This window comes from Halichoerus grypus, chromosome 10, assembly GCF_964656455.1.
Source record: "Halichoerus grypus chromosome 10, mHalGry1.hap1.1, whole genome shotgun sequence".
Taxonomy (NCBI): domain Eukaryota; kingdom Metazoa; phylum Chordata; class Mammalia; order Carnivora; family Phocidae; genus Halichoerus; species Halichoerus grypus.
The window spans coordinates 84,052,892-84,071,492 of NC_135721.1; the positions used below are offsets into that span (position 1 = coordinate 84,052,892).

General features: G+C 40.2%; 1 protein-coding gene across 2 annotated transcripts in view; it reads right to left on the reverse strand.

Annotated features, from left to right (window-relative positions):
• Positions 1–1,811: 1,811 nt before the first annotated feature.
• MRPS9 (mitochondrial ribosomal protein S9) overlaps positions 1,812–18,601 on the reverse strand; it is a 61,364-nt gene continuing 44,574 nt past the window's right edge. For both annotated transcript variants that reach the window (XM_078056719.1, XM_036096551.2), the window contains 6 exons: positions 12,314–12,399; positions 11,413–11,488; positions 8,795–8,960; positions 7,745–7,853; positions 3,806–3,975; positions 1,812–2,003 (listed from right to left, as the gene is read on the reverse strand). In XM_078056719.1, the coding sequence (XP_077912845.1) occupies positions 1,912–2,003; positions 3,806–3,975; positions 7,745–7,853; positions 8,795–8,960; positions 11,413–11,488; positions 12,314–12,399 (699 nt within the window). In that variant the 3' untranslated portion in view covers positions 1,812–1,911. The remainder of the gene's footprint in view (positions 2,004–3,805; positions 3,976–7,744; positions 7,854–8,794; positions 8,961–11,412; positions 11,489–12,313; positions 12,400–18,601) is intronic.

An 18,601-nucleotide genomic window follows, 5' to 3' on the forward strand; every position in this document is an offset into this window, starting at 1 on the left:
TTCTGAAGTATTTATTAAAACAAGTGTATTAAGATGGATTTAAAGCACCCCTGTCACCAATTACCTTTTCCCCTCAAAAACCTACTGCAAAATTATAATACAGTTAAAATCCAAGTTTCTTAGATTAAAGAACTTTAGAAACCCTGTAAGAAGCTCCTCAATTGAACACTCAGCTGACTGAGGAATGCAGCTGTTGGCCAGAAACCTTATGTGGTCTTTCAGACCCAGTGCAGGCAATTACAGAGGCTGTCCCAGGGAAGCGGCCCTCCCCACCCCTGCCCTGCGGACAGCTGGTGTGGGCAGTCTCTGGGGGACCCGTAGTCAAGGACTCGGCCCCTGGCCCCCGCCCTCGCTCTTCCACCTACGTGAACTCGTGGCCTACCCACCTTCCTTCAGAGCCTCTGTATGGCAGGCACCTCTGCGAGCCTTCCGTGGGCTGGGGGAGCGCGTCCCTGGCTTAGTCCCTGGCTTATACCATAGCAGGAAGCAGTTACAGACTTCACTATTAATTTCACTCGGCTTTCTTCCCAGCTTTACTGAGGTAGAATTCAGTGTTGTAATACATTTAAAATGTACAATGGGACGATTTGATATACAGTGGTCCCCCCTTATCTGTGCTTTCAGATCCCCGTGGTCAACCACAGTCTGGGCGCACTTGGTCCTCCTCCTGCTCTATCATCTGAGGGTCAGTAGTGGCCTAACGCCGCGTCCCGATGCCCACGTCTTTCCCCTCTCTTCATCTCCTCATCTCACACCATCATGACAAGGGTGAGTACAGCACAACAGGGTATTGTGAGAGATACCACGTTCACATAACTTTTATTACAGTATACTGTTATAACTATTCCATTTGATTATTATTGTTAATCTCTTACTATGCCTAATTTATAAATTAAACTTTATCACAGATATTTATGTATAGAAAAAAACCCCCGTTTTGTATCGGGTTCGGTGGTTTCAGGCACCCCCCCGGGGATCTTGGAATGTATACCTGTGGATAGGGGGTGGGGGACTATTGTACGCACACACGGGTTGTGAAAGGGTTCCTACCATGAAGTAAATTAACCTATCCATCACCTCATGGTTTCCCCCACACACACTTTTTTTTTTTGGTGAGAATGCTTCAGATCTACTAAGCAAATTTCCATTATATAATACAGAATTATCAGCCGTAATCCCCACATTAGATCCTCAGAACTAATTCATCTTCTAGCTGAAAGCCTGTACCCAACTTGGAGAGCATTATGCTCAGGGAAATAAGCTGGATGAAGACAAAAACCACATGGTATCACTTGTATGTAGCATCTTAAAGCTGAACTCCTACAAACAGTAGAGCGGTGGCTGCCAGGGGCCGGGGGGAGACTCGCCTGTTGTCTGAATCCGCTCCTTGAACATTTGGCAGCTCAGTCCTCTCTGGCTCCTGACAAAGACCCTCACAACTTACTTCATTTTCTTGAACAAGCATTCTCGCCCCTCATTTTGAAAAATATGTTGTAACAATGGCTGTATGGGAAAACAAGAGAATCAGGAGAAATGAGTTCCCTCATTAAATTAGCAGTGTAGCTCTGGTAGGTCCCTTCATTTTGGAGGCTGGGCCTTCTCGTCTGCAAAATGAGGTTACTTGACTAGATGTTGTTGAATGTTCCTTTCAGATCTAATATGCCAAGGTTCTATGAATCATGCTTCTAAAACGACCTTCTGAAAAATAAAGCAGCAGAATGAAGCTAAATATTTTTTAAAAATTATGTTTACAAGGTAACCTTTACAAAGTAGCATTTAAAAATAAATCATCTCACAACTCAAATGCCTGATAGTGTTGCCCTCACACTGGCCAGCAAATATTTATTGTATGTCTGCCGCATGCCAAGCACATATACACGGCGTTTCCTCTCCTCGCCCGTGAAAGAACACTTAGCGCTTCTTCCAGGTGAACTTTCTGCGGGCTCCCTCTTGGCCTGGCTTCTTCCGTTCTCTGACGCGTGGATCAGCAGTCAGCAGTCCAGCTGCGGTGTAGAAAGAGAAGCCTTTATGAAGCATGGGAGATGCACGCTGCCTACAGGAAAGCAACCAGACCTGTAATAATTTACCAGCCTGGTGTAAGTCTCACGATAGCAGTTTGCTCTCACTCTTTTAGGATAGTTCCCCCATTTCGGAGACAAACACCGGCTGCATTGTTTGAGTCTGTTCTTCTCTTCCTAGGAGGGCTGTGGTTCCTTGTAGGTTTTTAAGCCTGTTCAACTTAAGATAAGTCTGCTCATGCGTGGGTGGTCACTATTCACTGTGACGGCACTGACGCTGCCTGCTTATTATTACAGGTGTGAAAGTTCCAACAGAGACGCGAGGCAGACGAGAAACACTACATGGCTGAGTAAGAGGAAGTCTACGGACACTGTAGATTTGAGAACATGAAAAACACACAGGTACAGTATGACTTATCAAACCTATCTGAGAAAAGAGACTTCTGGAAGTTTTCACTCCCTAATCATCAAGAGCGGGTAATTTCTAGGCAATGATGAGCTACTCTCAGCATATGCCCCGAATAACGCGCCCCTGTGGTGGCTGGAACCACAGATTTCGAGAATACCAGTGATGAGAAAGCTCTTACAATGCTTTTATAAACACGTAAACAGACCATAGTTTTTCCTTGTCTTTTTTACTCTTCCAACACTAGCACTGCTTTTCCCTGTAGACAAGGTGGGGGTATCTTATTAGGAGTATCTGAATGGGCGTAAAGCAAAGGCAAACTTCAATCGCTCATTGTATACCCATTACGTTTTTGCATTTACTTGTCTTTAAAAGGGCATGGAACAAATATTTTGGACAAAATGCAGATAAGACTTGTCTAAATTCTAGTTTGGATTATAAGTAATAATGCTTTATTACTTTTCAATATGCCCACTAAGTCAAACTGGCAGAATTATGAAGTAAGGTCCTATAAGTTATTGGAATGACTAGACATGAATCGTACAAAATGGTAAATTTTTTATAAGCAAATGGATTTTTAAGAGACTTAAAGAATCAACTAGCCTAAGCCGTAAGTGGCGCTTCTCTGCAGCGCAGTATCGGACCGCAGCGGCTCACGCGGGAGGGCACAGGGCAGGCCATCTTACTTGCCCAGAGAGGAGCTGCGGGGCCAAGAGGCGCTAAGTGACGCGCCCGGGCCACACAGCTGGTCAGTAGTGCCCCCAGTGCTTTCCTCCCTTCGTAAACAGTTCGAAGACGGTCTTCAGCTAGAACCGCCCTGATTTATCGTAAGCGCTTAAAGCAGTGCCCTCATGAACAAACTCACGGCCTCTTCTTTCTCACACTGCAGACTCTCATATTCATGACGAGGTGAGAGTCACCCAGCGAATAAGACAACATAAAATTCAAAGTCACATCACAGTGGAAAAATGGAAATCTCCAATTAATGTCGGAAAGATACAGTATAGACTTCCTCATCACATCGAACAGTTACAAGTTTCTAGGATAAGACAAACACAGTCACTGATTCATCTGTTAAACACAACGGGGCAGCGCTTGTTAAGCTGGTTAAGCGGTTAGGCCCTCAAGGCCAGAAGAAGCCTTCCCTGATGCTGGGAGGGCCTCCTTTTCTTTTTCTAGCTCAAATTCACTTCACAGAAATCAGAAGTGAAGAGCACTGGTATGGTTCTGGAGCATACAAAGAGAAGCCAGCAAACTGCAATGCTGCGTATTTAACAGAGTATTTTCTGATTTCCGGGGACTGGTGCAGGAACCAGGGAACACCACAGATCGGGCGGAGACACCGCCCCCCCCGCCCCGCCACTCTCAACGCGGCTCGTACCTTGTCTCATCCACTCGACCTCTTCCTTGGTGACAAAACTGCACAAGGCTCTTGCCACCGCCAGGCGTATGGCTCCAGCCTGGGACGAGCGCCCACCCCCCGAGACTGTGCAGGTCACATCGTGTTCTCCAAGCCGGTCAAGGAAGCAGAAGGGGAACATCAACTGTTCTCTAGAACACATCACAGGGAAAGGTAGCTCACTATCGAGATGCTTGTGTTACAAACTGCTCACACGGTCCACATTCACAGAAAGCGAATCAGGCACACCGGCACGCATACTTCAGTCAACCTGTAAGAGGAACAACTCCTGGTGTCTCTGATGTCAAGAACGCTCTGCGGACAGCCACGTTTCTTCTTCTTCCTGGATAGAGCAATACACACCCTCTCACAGTTGAGCCCTTTTCTCTCATGAGAACCTTGCGAAGCTTGAAAATAACCTTGTAAAGAAGTCTCAAAGTTGGGAAATTCCACTCATCAGCAGAATCTCCTGGGATTCAGTGATCGATTATCCAATGCCACTTAGATTCACTAAACAAAATGCACCATAACACATCTGTGTAATGTAGGATGCTCATCCTGACATGGTTTTGACAGCTACTAGAACCACAGTCAACTCCGACCCCACCCCCCACCTCCGAAACACCTATTCCTATGACCAGTTCTTGAAGTGGCAGGTGCCACGTGACACTGTGCACGACACCAGCCGGGCCCACTTCCCTTGGCAGTCTGTGCCTGCGCGGGCCCCAAAGGCACCCCAGCACTGGAGAATGGAACACGGACAGAACACCGCCCGGACCTTCTCTTGCTCAACCCAGCAAGTGACTGTTGAACACCATTTATGTACCAGGTCCAATCACCACTGCCTGTCAGTTACGCTGATCTTGCTATTTTGCCCCAATATCTCTACTGAATATTTAGAAAAGCCGATTCATTTTGCATTGACTTGCTTTATCTGACAGTGTAGCTTTCTAGACCTCAAATAAAACTTATACCACAGTGATGCTGAAAGACAGATATGGACAGTTACATTCGAGTGTTACTCTTCAAGCTACACGGGCAAAATAATTGCATGCAGACAGATGGACAGAACCTTCTCTCTGAACAGGACTTTCCAAGAACACAGTTAATTAGAATCTGCAATAGTGCTGCTTCAACAGGGATGTTGTTTGAACAGGGATGAAACAACAACAAACACGGGCCTGAAACAACATAAATCCATATTGCTTTTTTGAATAAAGCAACCAAATCAAAAATAGGAATGTTATAAAAATAATACTGTTCTAAGTAATAGCCATATTATCATAATAACTAAAGAAAATTTAGAGACTGATAATGTAATTCCACCGTTCCACTTTTCCAGCAGGGCAAGATAGGCCAAGACGGAATCTATGGGATTGACATGCAGACATGCGTGGGGGGTGGGGGGGACTCTGTGTTGCCTGACACAGGTAAGTGGTTAGTGACGTAAGTGACATTACTGAGCAGCTCTGGTCACCCACTTGTTTGGGAGCTTAAACACTTACCTGTGTTAATTCCTAAAATTCTAAGATTCCCTAACAAATGCTTATATAAAGAAATAGAGACAAATTCAGAAAAAACACATTCTCTAATCTACTCCGGACACACTAGAGGGACTGAACCAGGGGTCAAGGTAAGACAGACCACCAAGAAGGGTCTGGACATTTGGGAAGTGGGTGCACGCTAAGGAAGAAAACTTAACTGATACGTAAGTGTGATCCAAAGGGTAACAACTGAAGATGATTATATATAGCTATCGATTTTAACTAATCTGGACTGCAAACAAATACGTGCAAAAACAGTCTTCATCTGCTCTCAGGCATCTCAGACAGAATCCTGAGTTAAAAGAATCAAATTTATTTTGTTCTTTATTATCTAATCAAAGTCATTTTGAAAAAAATATAAAACAATCTCCTTTTCCATCTTCTCTGAACGAACTCCTTATGGCACCAATTCAAAAGCATATAACTTAGCATATGTACAAATGCATGCTCTTTTTTATTTTTAATTGCTTAGAATGCTAACCTTATCTCCCCTATTACACGGCTAGTGCTGTGTGAGGAACGTATTTCTTTTGCACAGATGATCAGTTAAGAGTTACTTTAGTGGTTGCCTGACAGAGCAAAGGACTTTCCAAATCAGAAGGGTTATTGATCTTTGTATTCCACAGTACTAGGCACTTAGTAATAAATGTCTGTTGTGTAAGTGAACGGATGAATGAACAAACATTTTCTGATAACACTGGGAAGGCAACACAGTCAACGTTCATTCCCAATGATCTATTTGTGCAAACAGCCTGAAGAAGGGACCCTGGAAAGAGAGCTAGCCATCCAGCTGACTTGTAGGCGAGCATCTGAGAGATCAAGTCCAATTCTCCTACAAACTAGCAAAGTGACCTTTAAGTATCTGGGCTAAGGTCACACAGCTAGAAAACAGAACTCGAAGCGAGATCACCTGATTCTCAGTTTAGCTGTCTTCCTGCTGGTCAGTGGTCACCTTGCTGCTGAATCTGTAAGCTCCTGGCTGCTCCTGCACGTGGGAAGGCCAGCCTAGCACAATCCCTACAACCACTTTAAGATGACGAGACGGTCCGGGTGCCCATTTCTGCCAAGATTCTCTACTTAGGCTTCCCAATCAGAGAGGAAGTCTCTTGATGATAGAAATCATATTTAAATAGCTCTGATATCTTCACAACACCCAGAACAAGACGGTGCACACAGACCGTCCTTAGTAAATGCCTGCTGAATTCAAACTGGAGAGTAAGTTCTAAGGATACCTATTGATTTATGAGTTCAAGCCATAACTGAGATTTATGGTTAAAGCATCAGGAGTTACATCTGAAAGTAAACTAACAGGTTATTACTGGTCAAATGCCATTCCTCCAAGCAGTTTCCAGTGCTGACGTTCTGGGTCTCTCTCTGGCTTTTCTTAAAGGAAAGAAGAGCTTCCGCTACCCATTTCCCTGTGAGAAGGATGGCAGAATTAGCCTACTCCATTTGAATGGAGTTAGAGTGGGTTACTCCTCGATACAGACACACATACCAATAAAATAAACATTCATTTCCTGAAGTCATTATTCGGTCCAGAAACTTGCACGACATTAACAGGGTCCTCTCTTCCTTACATAAGCACTGGGATCAGCGGAGCTTTTGCCTCTTTTCACCTTAAATAGCGCACTACACATTCAGGAAACAGGGCCTAATCATGCAGAACTTGTGTTACTTGTGGATAATGACAGTAACTACTAGAAAAATAATAACCGCCTCCAAAAGAGTAAGCCTTTGGATAATGACTCACAGAGATCGAAGATGAGCATATTTAGAGAACGTGAATTGTAAAACTTATTTATGATTAATATCTATTTCTCCATGGGATACAAAGTTCAAAAAAATAAAACTGCCATATTTGGCACTGGGAACTAAAGCAAAGCCTGATGAGCTCTTGTTTTAACACATCAATGTCAGGTTTAGATTTGCTTGCTCAGTATGTAATCAGTTTCCTCTGAGTAGCAAAAAAAATCCAGAGCGATAAAGCAGACTTTTTCTAATATTTATGCTGGTAAGGGCCAAGGTTGGTTTCTGTTGTTTTGTGCACGTCCGCCCCCCAACTAGGGAAACAGAAGGTGGGAATCTACTTTTCTTTCATTTTGGCATAGTCTGCATTTCAGAAAGGAAGATACATCTAAAATACTCAACTTCCAGTAGGATCTGATAGAGGAGGAAGATTCAATTAACGAGGAATTCTAGAGATGCTTTTTCAAAATCTGGAAAATCACATTTAAAAAACAGTGACAGCTTCCCTCTAGCTAGTTTGATTTAATTACATTGGTAAAGAGAAACAATCATTCAGACATATATAATCAGAAAATCATAAGGCTTTTTAATATAAAGACAAAACGCAAACGCAAAATGAGAAACAAACCTGTCTTGTGTCACTGGGAAGTAAAGCAGATAATCGATTCCATTTACTTTTATTTTTCCACTTCCATGCTCATAAACAACTGCTTCCGCTTTTGCACTCTTTCTTTTACCTTTGTAAATACAGAATTTCTATTAGTAAAAATCTTCGAGGTGAATGGGGTAGGTAAAACGACGTTATGTTTTTTCCCCAGAAGGACAATATACTAGTACACTATACGTAGTAAAGTTCTATGAGTATTATAAGTCAAACAAAAATAAAACAGGCAAACTACACCATAATCAATGCAATAGAGCTTATTATGGGGTAATTTTGTTCCTCAACTCCATTTTAGGAACACCACAATGATTTAAAATTAGTTTCAGTGAGCAATGAAGTAATTCGTATTTATTTATGTTACTTTAAAAAAACAACCACTTTACAGTGTTCTTCTTTGGTAATCAGTAAGTATATCTAATCATATAACTTTTAAAAATATATGAACAGTATAATAAAATATAATTGGTAAAAAAGAAAAGAATCCTCAGGAAAGGTTCCATTTCTTTGAAAGCATTAGTTGAAATGCCAAGGAAGAATGCTCAACTGTGAAGAGTTGCAGGTTTATCATTTAATAGGTCAGGCCTTAAAAGCTGCATCATAACGAAAGTCTGCATGGCTCCAAGGAAGATGTGAGGTTGAGGACCTCAAGTTTTCACGTTTCACAGTTTCAGTATCCAACAAGCAGATTCCCTGAGCATTTTCATTTTAGATGGGAAACCTTTATCACAAACATTTTTTGTCTCTGCCAGTTGAAAATGTGAAAAAGATTTAACATAAGTCTAAAAATAAAAAGCGTCAACAAGATGGGGTAGGTACGCATCCACATTTTTTCTTGGGACACGAGAAGGTTCAGATTTTTGAAACTTCAACAGAGTCTTAAAAATCAGAAAATTCAATGTTTCGGCAGCAAAAAACAAATGGACCAACTGAATACCAGGGAGTGATAGCAAATAAAAATAATTGTTGTTTCTCAGTTTTCACAAAATTTATTTTCTCTCCACGGAATGTCATTACCTTCGCTGGTGCTGAAGGCCATTCCTTGCTCATCATACTGCACAGGTTCAATCAGCTGTTTTTTTGATTGAATAGTTACACTCCTACGGAATCTCTGCACAAATTCTTCTTCGGCACCACCGTACAGTGTCAATAACCTTTCTAGCAGCCGAATGAACTGTGCATACTACAGACAATAAAATAAAAATTCATTAGAAGATGCAAGTGTAATTGCATTTGCTAAATTTTTGCTATTTTTGTATACCTGATCTTTCCAATGTTGCTTTTCTTGATGAATTTTGACAGGATGACACTCCTGCACCTTCATGCTGCTTTTAAAACAGCATGCAGACGCAACACTTCCCCTGTGTATCCCTCAGTGCCCAATCTTTTCTTTTGAGAAACAAAAGAGACTTACCAAGCAAAGAAAAATCAGCTTCTCTGTATTTTAATTACATGAAATTGAGATTTAAATTCATTTTCAAAAAATATTTAGATGATCTTCAAGTGTAATTTCTACTCTTTTATTAACTGGATCAAGAGGAGGTTTAAAAATAATTTCCAGTTATGTATAGTAAAATGGGAAGAGTTTGATTTTGAGAAAATGTACCTCTTAAATTATATTTCATAATACATTTGGCAAATATATCTTTAGCTGTTCAAGCTGTGTTACTTTAATGTTTATGATTTCCTTTAAAACCGAACAATCAAGCTATTTAAAAATTCAAGAGATACTTGACTTAAAGGGCAACCTCTTGAAATAAATTATCCCTGCTACTCTGTGCGTTTTTTTTAATAGTTCTCGAACATGTGATTAGAAAGTAAACAACTTGGTATTAACCCCTTAAAATTAGACGCCAGAGTAATCATTCTAAAGTGTTTATGCAGAAGGAGACAACTAATACTCGAGATCCTTAATGTGGAGTGTGAGACCCAATTTTTGATAACCTTATTTGTGTTTTTGTCAACCCTAAAAATCATACTCCTCTTTGTTGCCTCTGACTTTATCGTGAACATCTGCCATTAACGATTTGAAATGTGGAGAAATCTCAACAGTAAGTTTTAAGAGACTGCTTCAATTACTGCTTCCTGTGCTGTCACAATAAAAGAGAGGGGGATTTTCTAGGTGAGGGTGACAGACTTGGCCACCTGCGGTACCTGGACTGACACAGCTCTGTTCTTCCCCTCCATTTCTGGGCCTGTGCCCTCTGCTCTCAGCTGTTCTCTCAATTCCATCACATGCTGACTATGAACGTACAGAGGGGTAGCCACGAGTCTGGCATGGCCTTTCTGATGAGCTAGGGGTAAGGTTTAAGAAGTCCCTGCCTCCCCCATCTTGATACCAGCCAGCAACTTCAGGATCTCTTCTGCTATCCAGTACCCCAAAAGTACAGCAGACTATCACCCACACATCTACTGTCTATGTATAGGAGATACATACATCATTATGTGTATGTATGGAAAATGCATATATTTGGTCTTCCCAGTTGCACACCTCTAAAAAAAAGCCCTTGGGATGTTTTCAAAATGGAAAAACAAACAAAAAAACCCCCCAAAAACAAACTTGTATTATAAAAAAATCAAAGCAGCCAGAAAACATAGGAAACAATGAAATGATACATTCAATGAAGAAGCAAAGAGATTTTTTTCAGTTAGATCCAAATGCAGCAATAGCGACTTGGCAGTTAGGATATTAGAAATTAACTCCAGATCTACCACTCACCAAATGCCTGACACCTTGTTAAGCAAGTTGCAACGTTTCCAAATCATTAATTTCTCCAATATGTTAAATGAAAAAAAGCGCAATTTAAGTACATGACTTAAAATCAACACGGGTGGCAAGGTACTAACAGTGTTAGCCAGTGTGCCGTGGGAGAAAAAGTCCTTCCTGGAACAATCTGTGAAACGTACACTCAAATCTTCTAGAAATAATCTAAATTTAGAATATCAGCATATTTAAAACATCAAATTTCCTCAGATAATATTGGCGTATATTAGAGCCTTTAGCAAAAGAGCACTCCAATGAAAACCTAAAGCAGGGGGCACAGACTTTATAGGGTATAAGACTCACCTGGGGAGTTAAAAGAAAAGAATTCCTGGGTGACACCCCTGGAAATTCTGAGCGAGGTCTGAATTCTTAGGAAACTGCATTTTCTAACCAGTTTTCTGGCTGCATTTTAAGTGATTCTGACATAGGTGGTTTCTCAGATTCCAAGATGAAAAATACCACCCTTCTAGATACTGCACACAGTAGGCCAGGGAGCAGCAAATTGCACGAGGGCGACCATGCGCTCCTTTCTTTTTCTACTTCACCTGTGAGAACTCCTTACATTAGCTTGTAAAATTAGCTATCAGCTTTACTGAAGGAGATGAAAACTGACCTCTGCTGTGCTTCCCTAGAACTGCCGGCGGAGGACACCGAGGGCACTTGTGGATAGGAGGGTCTGGCCAGGAGGCATGTCACCTTCCTGACCGCAATAAGGCCCTTTGGCAGAAACCAATATACATATGTTTTAGAAAGGAAAACTGTCTTAGGAACACCTGCCTCTGAGGAACATTACCGTGACGATCCTAAATACAGCAATTGTCTGCATTCTTACGGCACAAGTCCCCTTAAATTTAAAAGATTAATCACTCACATCTTGATCTGACAGTTTTTCCACTAACATTTCTTCTAGTTCCTCCTTAATCAGCCATCTGCTGCCAATCAGGTTTCTGTTAAAATATCACATATATTCTCTTTTAAATTAACCATGCAATTAGAGTTCTATCACAAAAGATCCCACAGGCAGTAGCGATTCTTGATTGGGAAACAAATTTTTGTATTCTAGAGCATTAAAATTTCACCTAAGTAAACTACTTTTGAGAAGTGTTATTTCATTCCCTCATTCTACTTTAGGAAAGACATCCAGTCTAGCAAATGTTTTGTTGGAGGACTTAAACACGCTCTTGTGGAACTCATGTGATACACCAAGCTACCAGGTTTCCTAAAAATTAACACTGTGCTTGTTTTTCATTATTTACTTCAAAGGAGAAGCAATGGACACAAAGGTGGCCTGCCAGAGGACTGAAGTAGTAATCAAGTCCAAATAAAGAGCTAGCAGTGGTATGCACGACTTCAGCAAGGGATTCTCAAAGACTCATGTCTTCTGCATAAGAAGTAGTGAAGCACCGGGCTGACAGATCTAACCTATCACTGTTTGCCCAATGGCAGTCCAAATCTTAACATTTACATGCCTGAATTGTTTTTGGTATTTCAGTAAATATACAGCTATATAAACAAAAATTCTGAGGATCTCCTCTTCAAAAGTAAGTGCCATTTAATACATAAATCTGGAATGAAGATAAAAATAACAGCTGTAATATCTACTTCCTCCCAAACAAAAAATCAGCCTGTTATTTTGACCCCTAACTTTAATGATCAATGCTGAAATCGGGAACACACTTCTAGGCTTTAAGTATGCCTAAACACCACCAATGACAAGTGGCATGTTTTTCATTCAAATTTTGCATGTATTTTAATGCGAGAGAAGAACTTACTTGGTTTTAGTTTTTTCTGAAAATAAACCTTTGGCTTGCAACTGGTTCTGATGCTTTTCTGCTTCTAGTAGCTTTCCATATGCTTCCTGTGGCAAATAAAATATACACGCTAAAATAAGAGCTACGGTACATTATGACTTCTACTCATATTTTCCCTGTGAGCATCCCTCATTTCAGAAGGGACCTCCTCACAGAATCTAGCTGCACAGCAAATAACACTGAAAACACTTTTTAATTATACTATTTCTCCCTCAAACTAAAGGATGGTAGTATAATTTCAATGAGAATTTACTATCATACATAATAGCATACATTAACTGATTTTTAAATAACTCTGTAAGAAATTTACTCTATAAAAAAATTCTAGTGAGGTTGGAAAACACAAAAGAAAGCTACAAACTATTTTCCTTTAAGTTCCACAAACAAACAAAAATAAAGAAATCATAATTTATATAGCAATATGCACTTTAAATTTAGGGAATTAACCAGCAAAGTTATGATATTTACAGCTGAACTACTTATCTAATATTCAATATTTACATAATATTTAAGTCCTCACCATGTTAGTCTATGTCTTAAAAAGTTTTCTATTATATTTGTTTCATTATTTGATTTGTTTCCATTAATTTACTTTCCAACAAAGTCTGTAAATGTATGTCACTTGTTAAATTGTAATGTAAACCGGGGGGAAAACTGCCATTTTGTTAGAACTTGTAAAAAGCAATAATCTGGCAATGAATAGTATCAATAAAATACATTTTCCAGGAAATGAGTTTACAAAAGTAGAATCATGCAAGTTGTCTCCCAGTTTTTTGACTGAACAAATTTTCATTGAGGACTCACATCCAATATGTGTGTATTCACTTATAATTTAACATAATCTACCATACTGATACCTAATGAGTAGACATTTTCAAAGGATGAGCCAGAGATGATATAAATGACATTTTTTTCTTGCTGATCATGACACCTTCCAATATCATCAGCTACTTACTGTCAGATAATGAAGACACAACTTGTCACTGTAGACATGTTCATCCATCTCTCAAATAGTCTTAATAATTTCAAATTTTGGAAGGGCAACTTCTTGTTGGCTGTGATTAAACTGCCAGAGGTTGCTGACGAGTTTGTTCTAAGAAAAGGGGAAGTGTCCCTTTGCATGGGTCTCTGTCTGTACCAGCGTGCATACATTAACAGTGTACATGAGGATCTCAAACAAAGTGAAACCATCACCAGGTCGGTAACTGTAAAGGTAAGTTTCCAGGGCAGCAGCGGCAGCATAAGCGTAGAACTGGTTAGAACTGTGATTTCTCAGGCCCTAACCCAGACTTTCAGATGAGCAACCTCTGGGGTGGGGCCCACTGATCTGTTTTAATGATGACCCTAAGTTACATACACTGACGTTTGGATCTAAACACTAGAAGTATCAAGAATCTAGTTCAACATAACACAGCAAAGGGACAAATTCAGTTAATTCTATTCTAGTGTCCATATTAAGTATAACAATCTCTACAACTATACCCAAAGCACAAATCCACCACCTGCAGCAGCAGTACTACAACCGTCTACCCCCCAAAAAAGCAAAAATGAATGTGAGCCATCCACGTGTAGTATGTATACCTGCTATTCAACTTAAAATTCTACAATTTATCTCCCAAGAATTGGTAAGCCTCCTTTGACTGGTTCTGTAATTTATCTCCCAAGAATGGTAAAGTCTCATTTGACTTTTAACTCATTTTAAAAGGCTAAGATACTGGATTGTGACCCCACCTGGATACCTTATCAGAACAATTTCTGTGCACCTGTTTCTAGAAAGCAATTCTCAAATGCTCTGAATAGGTAAAATAAAGGAAGAAACAAGAACCCAGAAGACGAATCCCACCCCACTTGTACAAAGTAGACAGACACAGCGCACACGGCCTCTCTCTGTGCACCGGGCCCCCCGCTGTCAGCAGGCTGGCCCCAGCCACACTGCTACACCTCGGGGCTCTGGTGAAGGAATGGCATCAGTCTCTCTGGTCTGCTCCAGAGTCTGGACGTTCTGAGGGTACGGAAGTCAGAGATGTTGTATCTTTCAAATCCAGCTAAAAAAAATGCGAATCCAAGAGAACACCAGCAACAGTAATAAGATGCCTTCTCCTGTTTGTAAGGCTGTTAGTTTCTGGAATAACTATGGCAACTAGAAATAATAATAATAATAGCTATTATTATTATTATTAACCTGCCTCATAGTCAAATTTCAAGTCAATGTGTGGACTGCTAAAGTCATCATCATTTTCCAGTGACTCTGGACCGACTTTTAAGTCCATACTCTTCTTCACATATTTTTCACTGTCATCATTACCTTCCATGGTTATATTTAGCTCCATAATCATTTGGAAGTAGTACAAGTGAAATAATGAGAAAAAAATGTGGACTATGAGAAAACCACCCATGAATGGTACATGTCAAATTTCAAACATGGTAAATTTTATTCATTTACGGCAGACGCTTACACTTTGATGGTTGTGATCCATCGAATTACATAATTCTCATTAAGCCACCCCATACATTTCTTTAAATAGGAAAACATGCATCAAGTATTTAGCGCAATGCCTGACCTGTAGTAAAGGTCAAGAAATGACAGCGGGGGGAGGTATGGCACTCAAGAGTCTAACAATTGAAACAATTTTACTGGTGTACCATTTCTATTTATTCTTTCTCTTCTATATAATAAAGCCACTCTAGAGATCCTATCTTGGTTACTTAGAGACAACAGCTCTCTGGAAAGTAGATTCTACAGCTTCAGCTCCCTGAAGAGATGTGCACGAACCTGCATCAAAAATCCCTGAGGGTATGAAATATGCCAGGAACTGTCAGCATCACAGATTATCACTGGTAGCGTCTGATATATTGTTAAGTTTCCACTTAATTTTTAAAGGACACTAGAGATTTAGTGTGACCCCACCTACACTAAGTTTATATACTGTATTTAATAGTATAATTTTCAAATACGACAGGAATAACCCAGATGTGAAATGCTGAATCATTAATCACAACTATGATTAATATTTCATAAAATCAAAGCAAGCCTATCCACCCCTCGTGTCATCAGATTTCCATAATGTATGAGTCAAATTTAGAAGGTGCCTAATTTGAAAATACCAGATGCTCAGGTTGCAGAAAAGGGATGCGTTTAAACTAAACCCTTCCAAGAGCATGAGCAATATGATTTTTTAGTATTCTTCTAAAATCTGTTTTGGCTATATTAATCATGTAGAAATTCCAATTTTAGGAAGGGTAAACAAAATTTCTTGTGGGGGTAGTATCGGAAAAGTCAACTGTATTTTGATACCCAAAACATACACTAATAAACTAATAGTAACTGTCATCTTAGATGCTAGTTAAATAACAGAATAGTAATGGACTTAAAATATGTGTTTGTCAAAAAGAAAAAAGTCACAGAAAATCAGATTTCCTAAGTAGCAATCTCCCCAATTTTTTGGCTACTGGCATATACAATGAAATAAAATGAAATAAACATAATACAGAATTCATTTATCATAGTTACTGCTATTTATCTAATGTTTTAAGTGACATACTGCTATCACACACCCTTGCTATCACTTTGTGAAGACAATATGCTGCCTTAAAAGAGCACGCAGAGATATGTCAGCACCACTCCGTAGCTTTTTAAAAATCAGCACTTTGCACAGTTTTAAAGGAGTTATTTCATAATACCTCATTGTGAGAAGGGTCACTGTTTTAACTCCATTTTTAAAGATAAGGACACTAAATCAAAAGTTTTAAATATTCACCACAAGGTTACAAAGACGATGCAAACTACGTAAGAATTCTGTGGCACTAAGTCCCCAGGACTTCTGCTCATTGGACTCTGGGATCTTCACATAGTGAAGTCACTTCGAGGGCTGTTGTTCTCAGGCTTTATGAACACAGAAGGTTAAGTCATTTAAAATAAATCAGAGACTTTCTAAATAAGCCAGCCTTTTTTCAAAAGGCAAATGAATCCCGTTTACGCATAAGTTATCAGGATTAGAATTACTTGGTTTTCTTTCAAATTTTAACTTTTTTTCCACTTCAGCAGAATAGTTTAAGTAATATATAATGATCTACTTATTCCTTAATTTCAAACTTTTTTGGGTACGGATTTCATCTGTGGCCATGTAATTCCTTCAATTCATGGAAATACTCTGAAAATATTCCATTGTTTACTGTAAAACGAGTCCTAAAATATAAATGAGGTTTATAGATTTAAGAGGCTCAATTCCCAGTGCAGTAAAAACTGCATCTAAAAAGAGATGCACAACCGTATCATAGAAATTGGGGTGAGGGAGATTATGTAAAATGTCAGCAAATGCCTAAGGTGTTTGATAAATGATTTTTTCCTAAGCACTGGTCTCATGGAACGTTAAAAGGGGCTCTGGGCAGAAAGGGTTCCGTGACCCGATGTTTGAGCAGTAGTGGGTTACTGTAACAGGCTTCTTCACTGCTGGACTTTATCATGCTATCACGCGGCTCCTGGCGGAGTTTCCCAGGACTCAATGTGCGGCACTGCCAAACTCACTTCGTGGCAGAACCTTTCTCATGCAGAATATTTTATAACCTGTGTTTCTTACCAAGCACTTCGGGAAAGGCTGCAGTAGACATGCCCGGACTTAATGAATCATATTTTACAAAGGGTTCCCACTTCAGAGTCAAATAATCACCTCCCGTAATGAATTTTAAATAATTTTTAATTCGCTTATAGTGAGTGAATGTAAAATTTTTCAAGAACGTGTATATATTAACAAATAAGCCTGAATTAACATTTTTCCCATAATTAAAGGCCCTGCCCAAACTCAACCATGGCTGTCCAGGTTGTAAATGTCTCGCTCATGGGCATAGCCTTCTTCCATCACCAGCGTGGCCGGTCTGGACAGGTACCCCCCCCACCCCCCCACCCCCCCATCAGGCTGGCAGGCCCCAGGGCACACAGACCACCCTTCTGGCCTGTCTCCTGACTGTGCACACTGGGTTTTCTCCCTCATCTAGAGCAAGGCTATTCACAGCTCAGTTGTACCATGGCATAGGATTTTCTTTTCTGCCCGCACACATATATCCTCTTTAAAAATTCTTCCCTTTCCTTCATACTTAGGCTCAGTTGTTTCAGAAACTTCTCTTTTTCTCCCTCTGTTTGTTCCTTCTGCTCCTGAAACCCTAAACTGAAACTCTAAATCATGTCTGAAAAGTATACAAGTTCTCCTCGTCACATGGCTATTATGGAAAAGGAAAGCCATCCATTTTGGGTGAGAAAAGACAGATGAGCCAGTGCCATCAAGCGTGGAGCTCCCTTTTCAGTACTCAACGATCCTTTGAGAAACTCCTTAAGTCTCTTATTTCTTCTTAAACTACTTTTTATTGTTTAAGGCACTACTTGTTTATACTGTCCTATACTTTTTACATTACATATGCACACCATATTCACTACAGTGTAAAATCAGTGGGTTTTTATTGACTTTCCCAGGAACCTGAAGACATATATCGTATCCGTAGGAAAAAGGGAGTTCCAAGGAAGGTGGTAACAACCTTTGGAAGGTAACACATTTACAAAGTCTGAGACCACCACGGATCAGCATATTTCCTCCACTTTACGCTTTCCTATCATGCTTCACTTCTGGGCAGGAACAATAAATTGCTTCTTTCTTCTCGTCCTCATCTTCCCTCAAAAACTTCCCTGCCTCTCCACAAGGAGAGGACTGATGATAGACTGGATGGACTGATGATAGGCCAACTGGAAACAGTGTTCACTAAAACACTGTATGTAAGCCACATCGGGACTCTCTTGTATTAGTTGCTGTGAGGTAATATATAAGTCTATTACACAAACAGTGACCAAATACTAAAAAGAGGAATTGGCATTATTACAGAAGATAAAAAGGTTAATTGATGTCAGAAAGGTCTCCTGGGCAGAACTGCACACATGCTCTAGATCTGTGGGTTTTTTTGTTTGTTTGTTTGTCAAAAAGCTTGGCCCATGACTGCCACGCCTGACACAATTACAGTTGGCTAATGATAAAAACCTAGTTTGGCTTATGGTCTTTTTATGCCGTCACATGGTAAGAAACTGCATCAAAGAAATGGCAAGAACAAAGATACATTTCCAAGTGTTTAGGGCCTGCCACAGTCTTTGGGGGCTGACTCCTTGCTGCAGTGGGATCACTCTCCTACAGAACGAATAGCATCTGACACCCCCCCCACACACCCCCAACCTGCCGCCAAGAGAAGGCAGACCGCCCCCCCTCCCCTGGC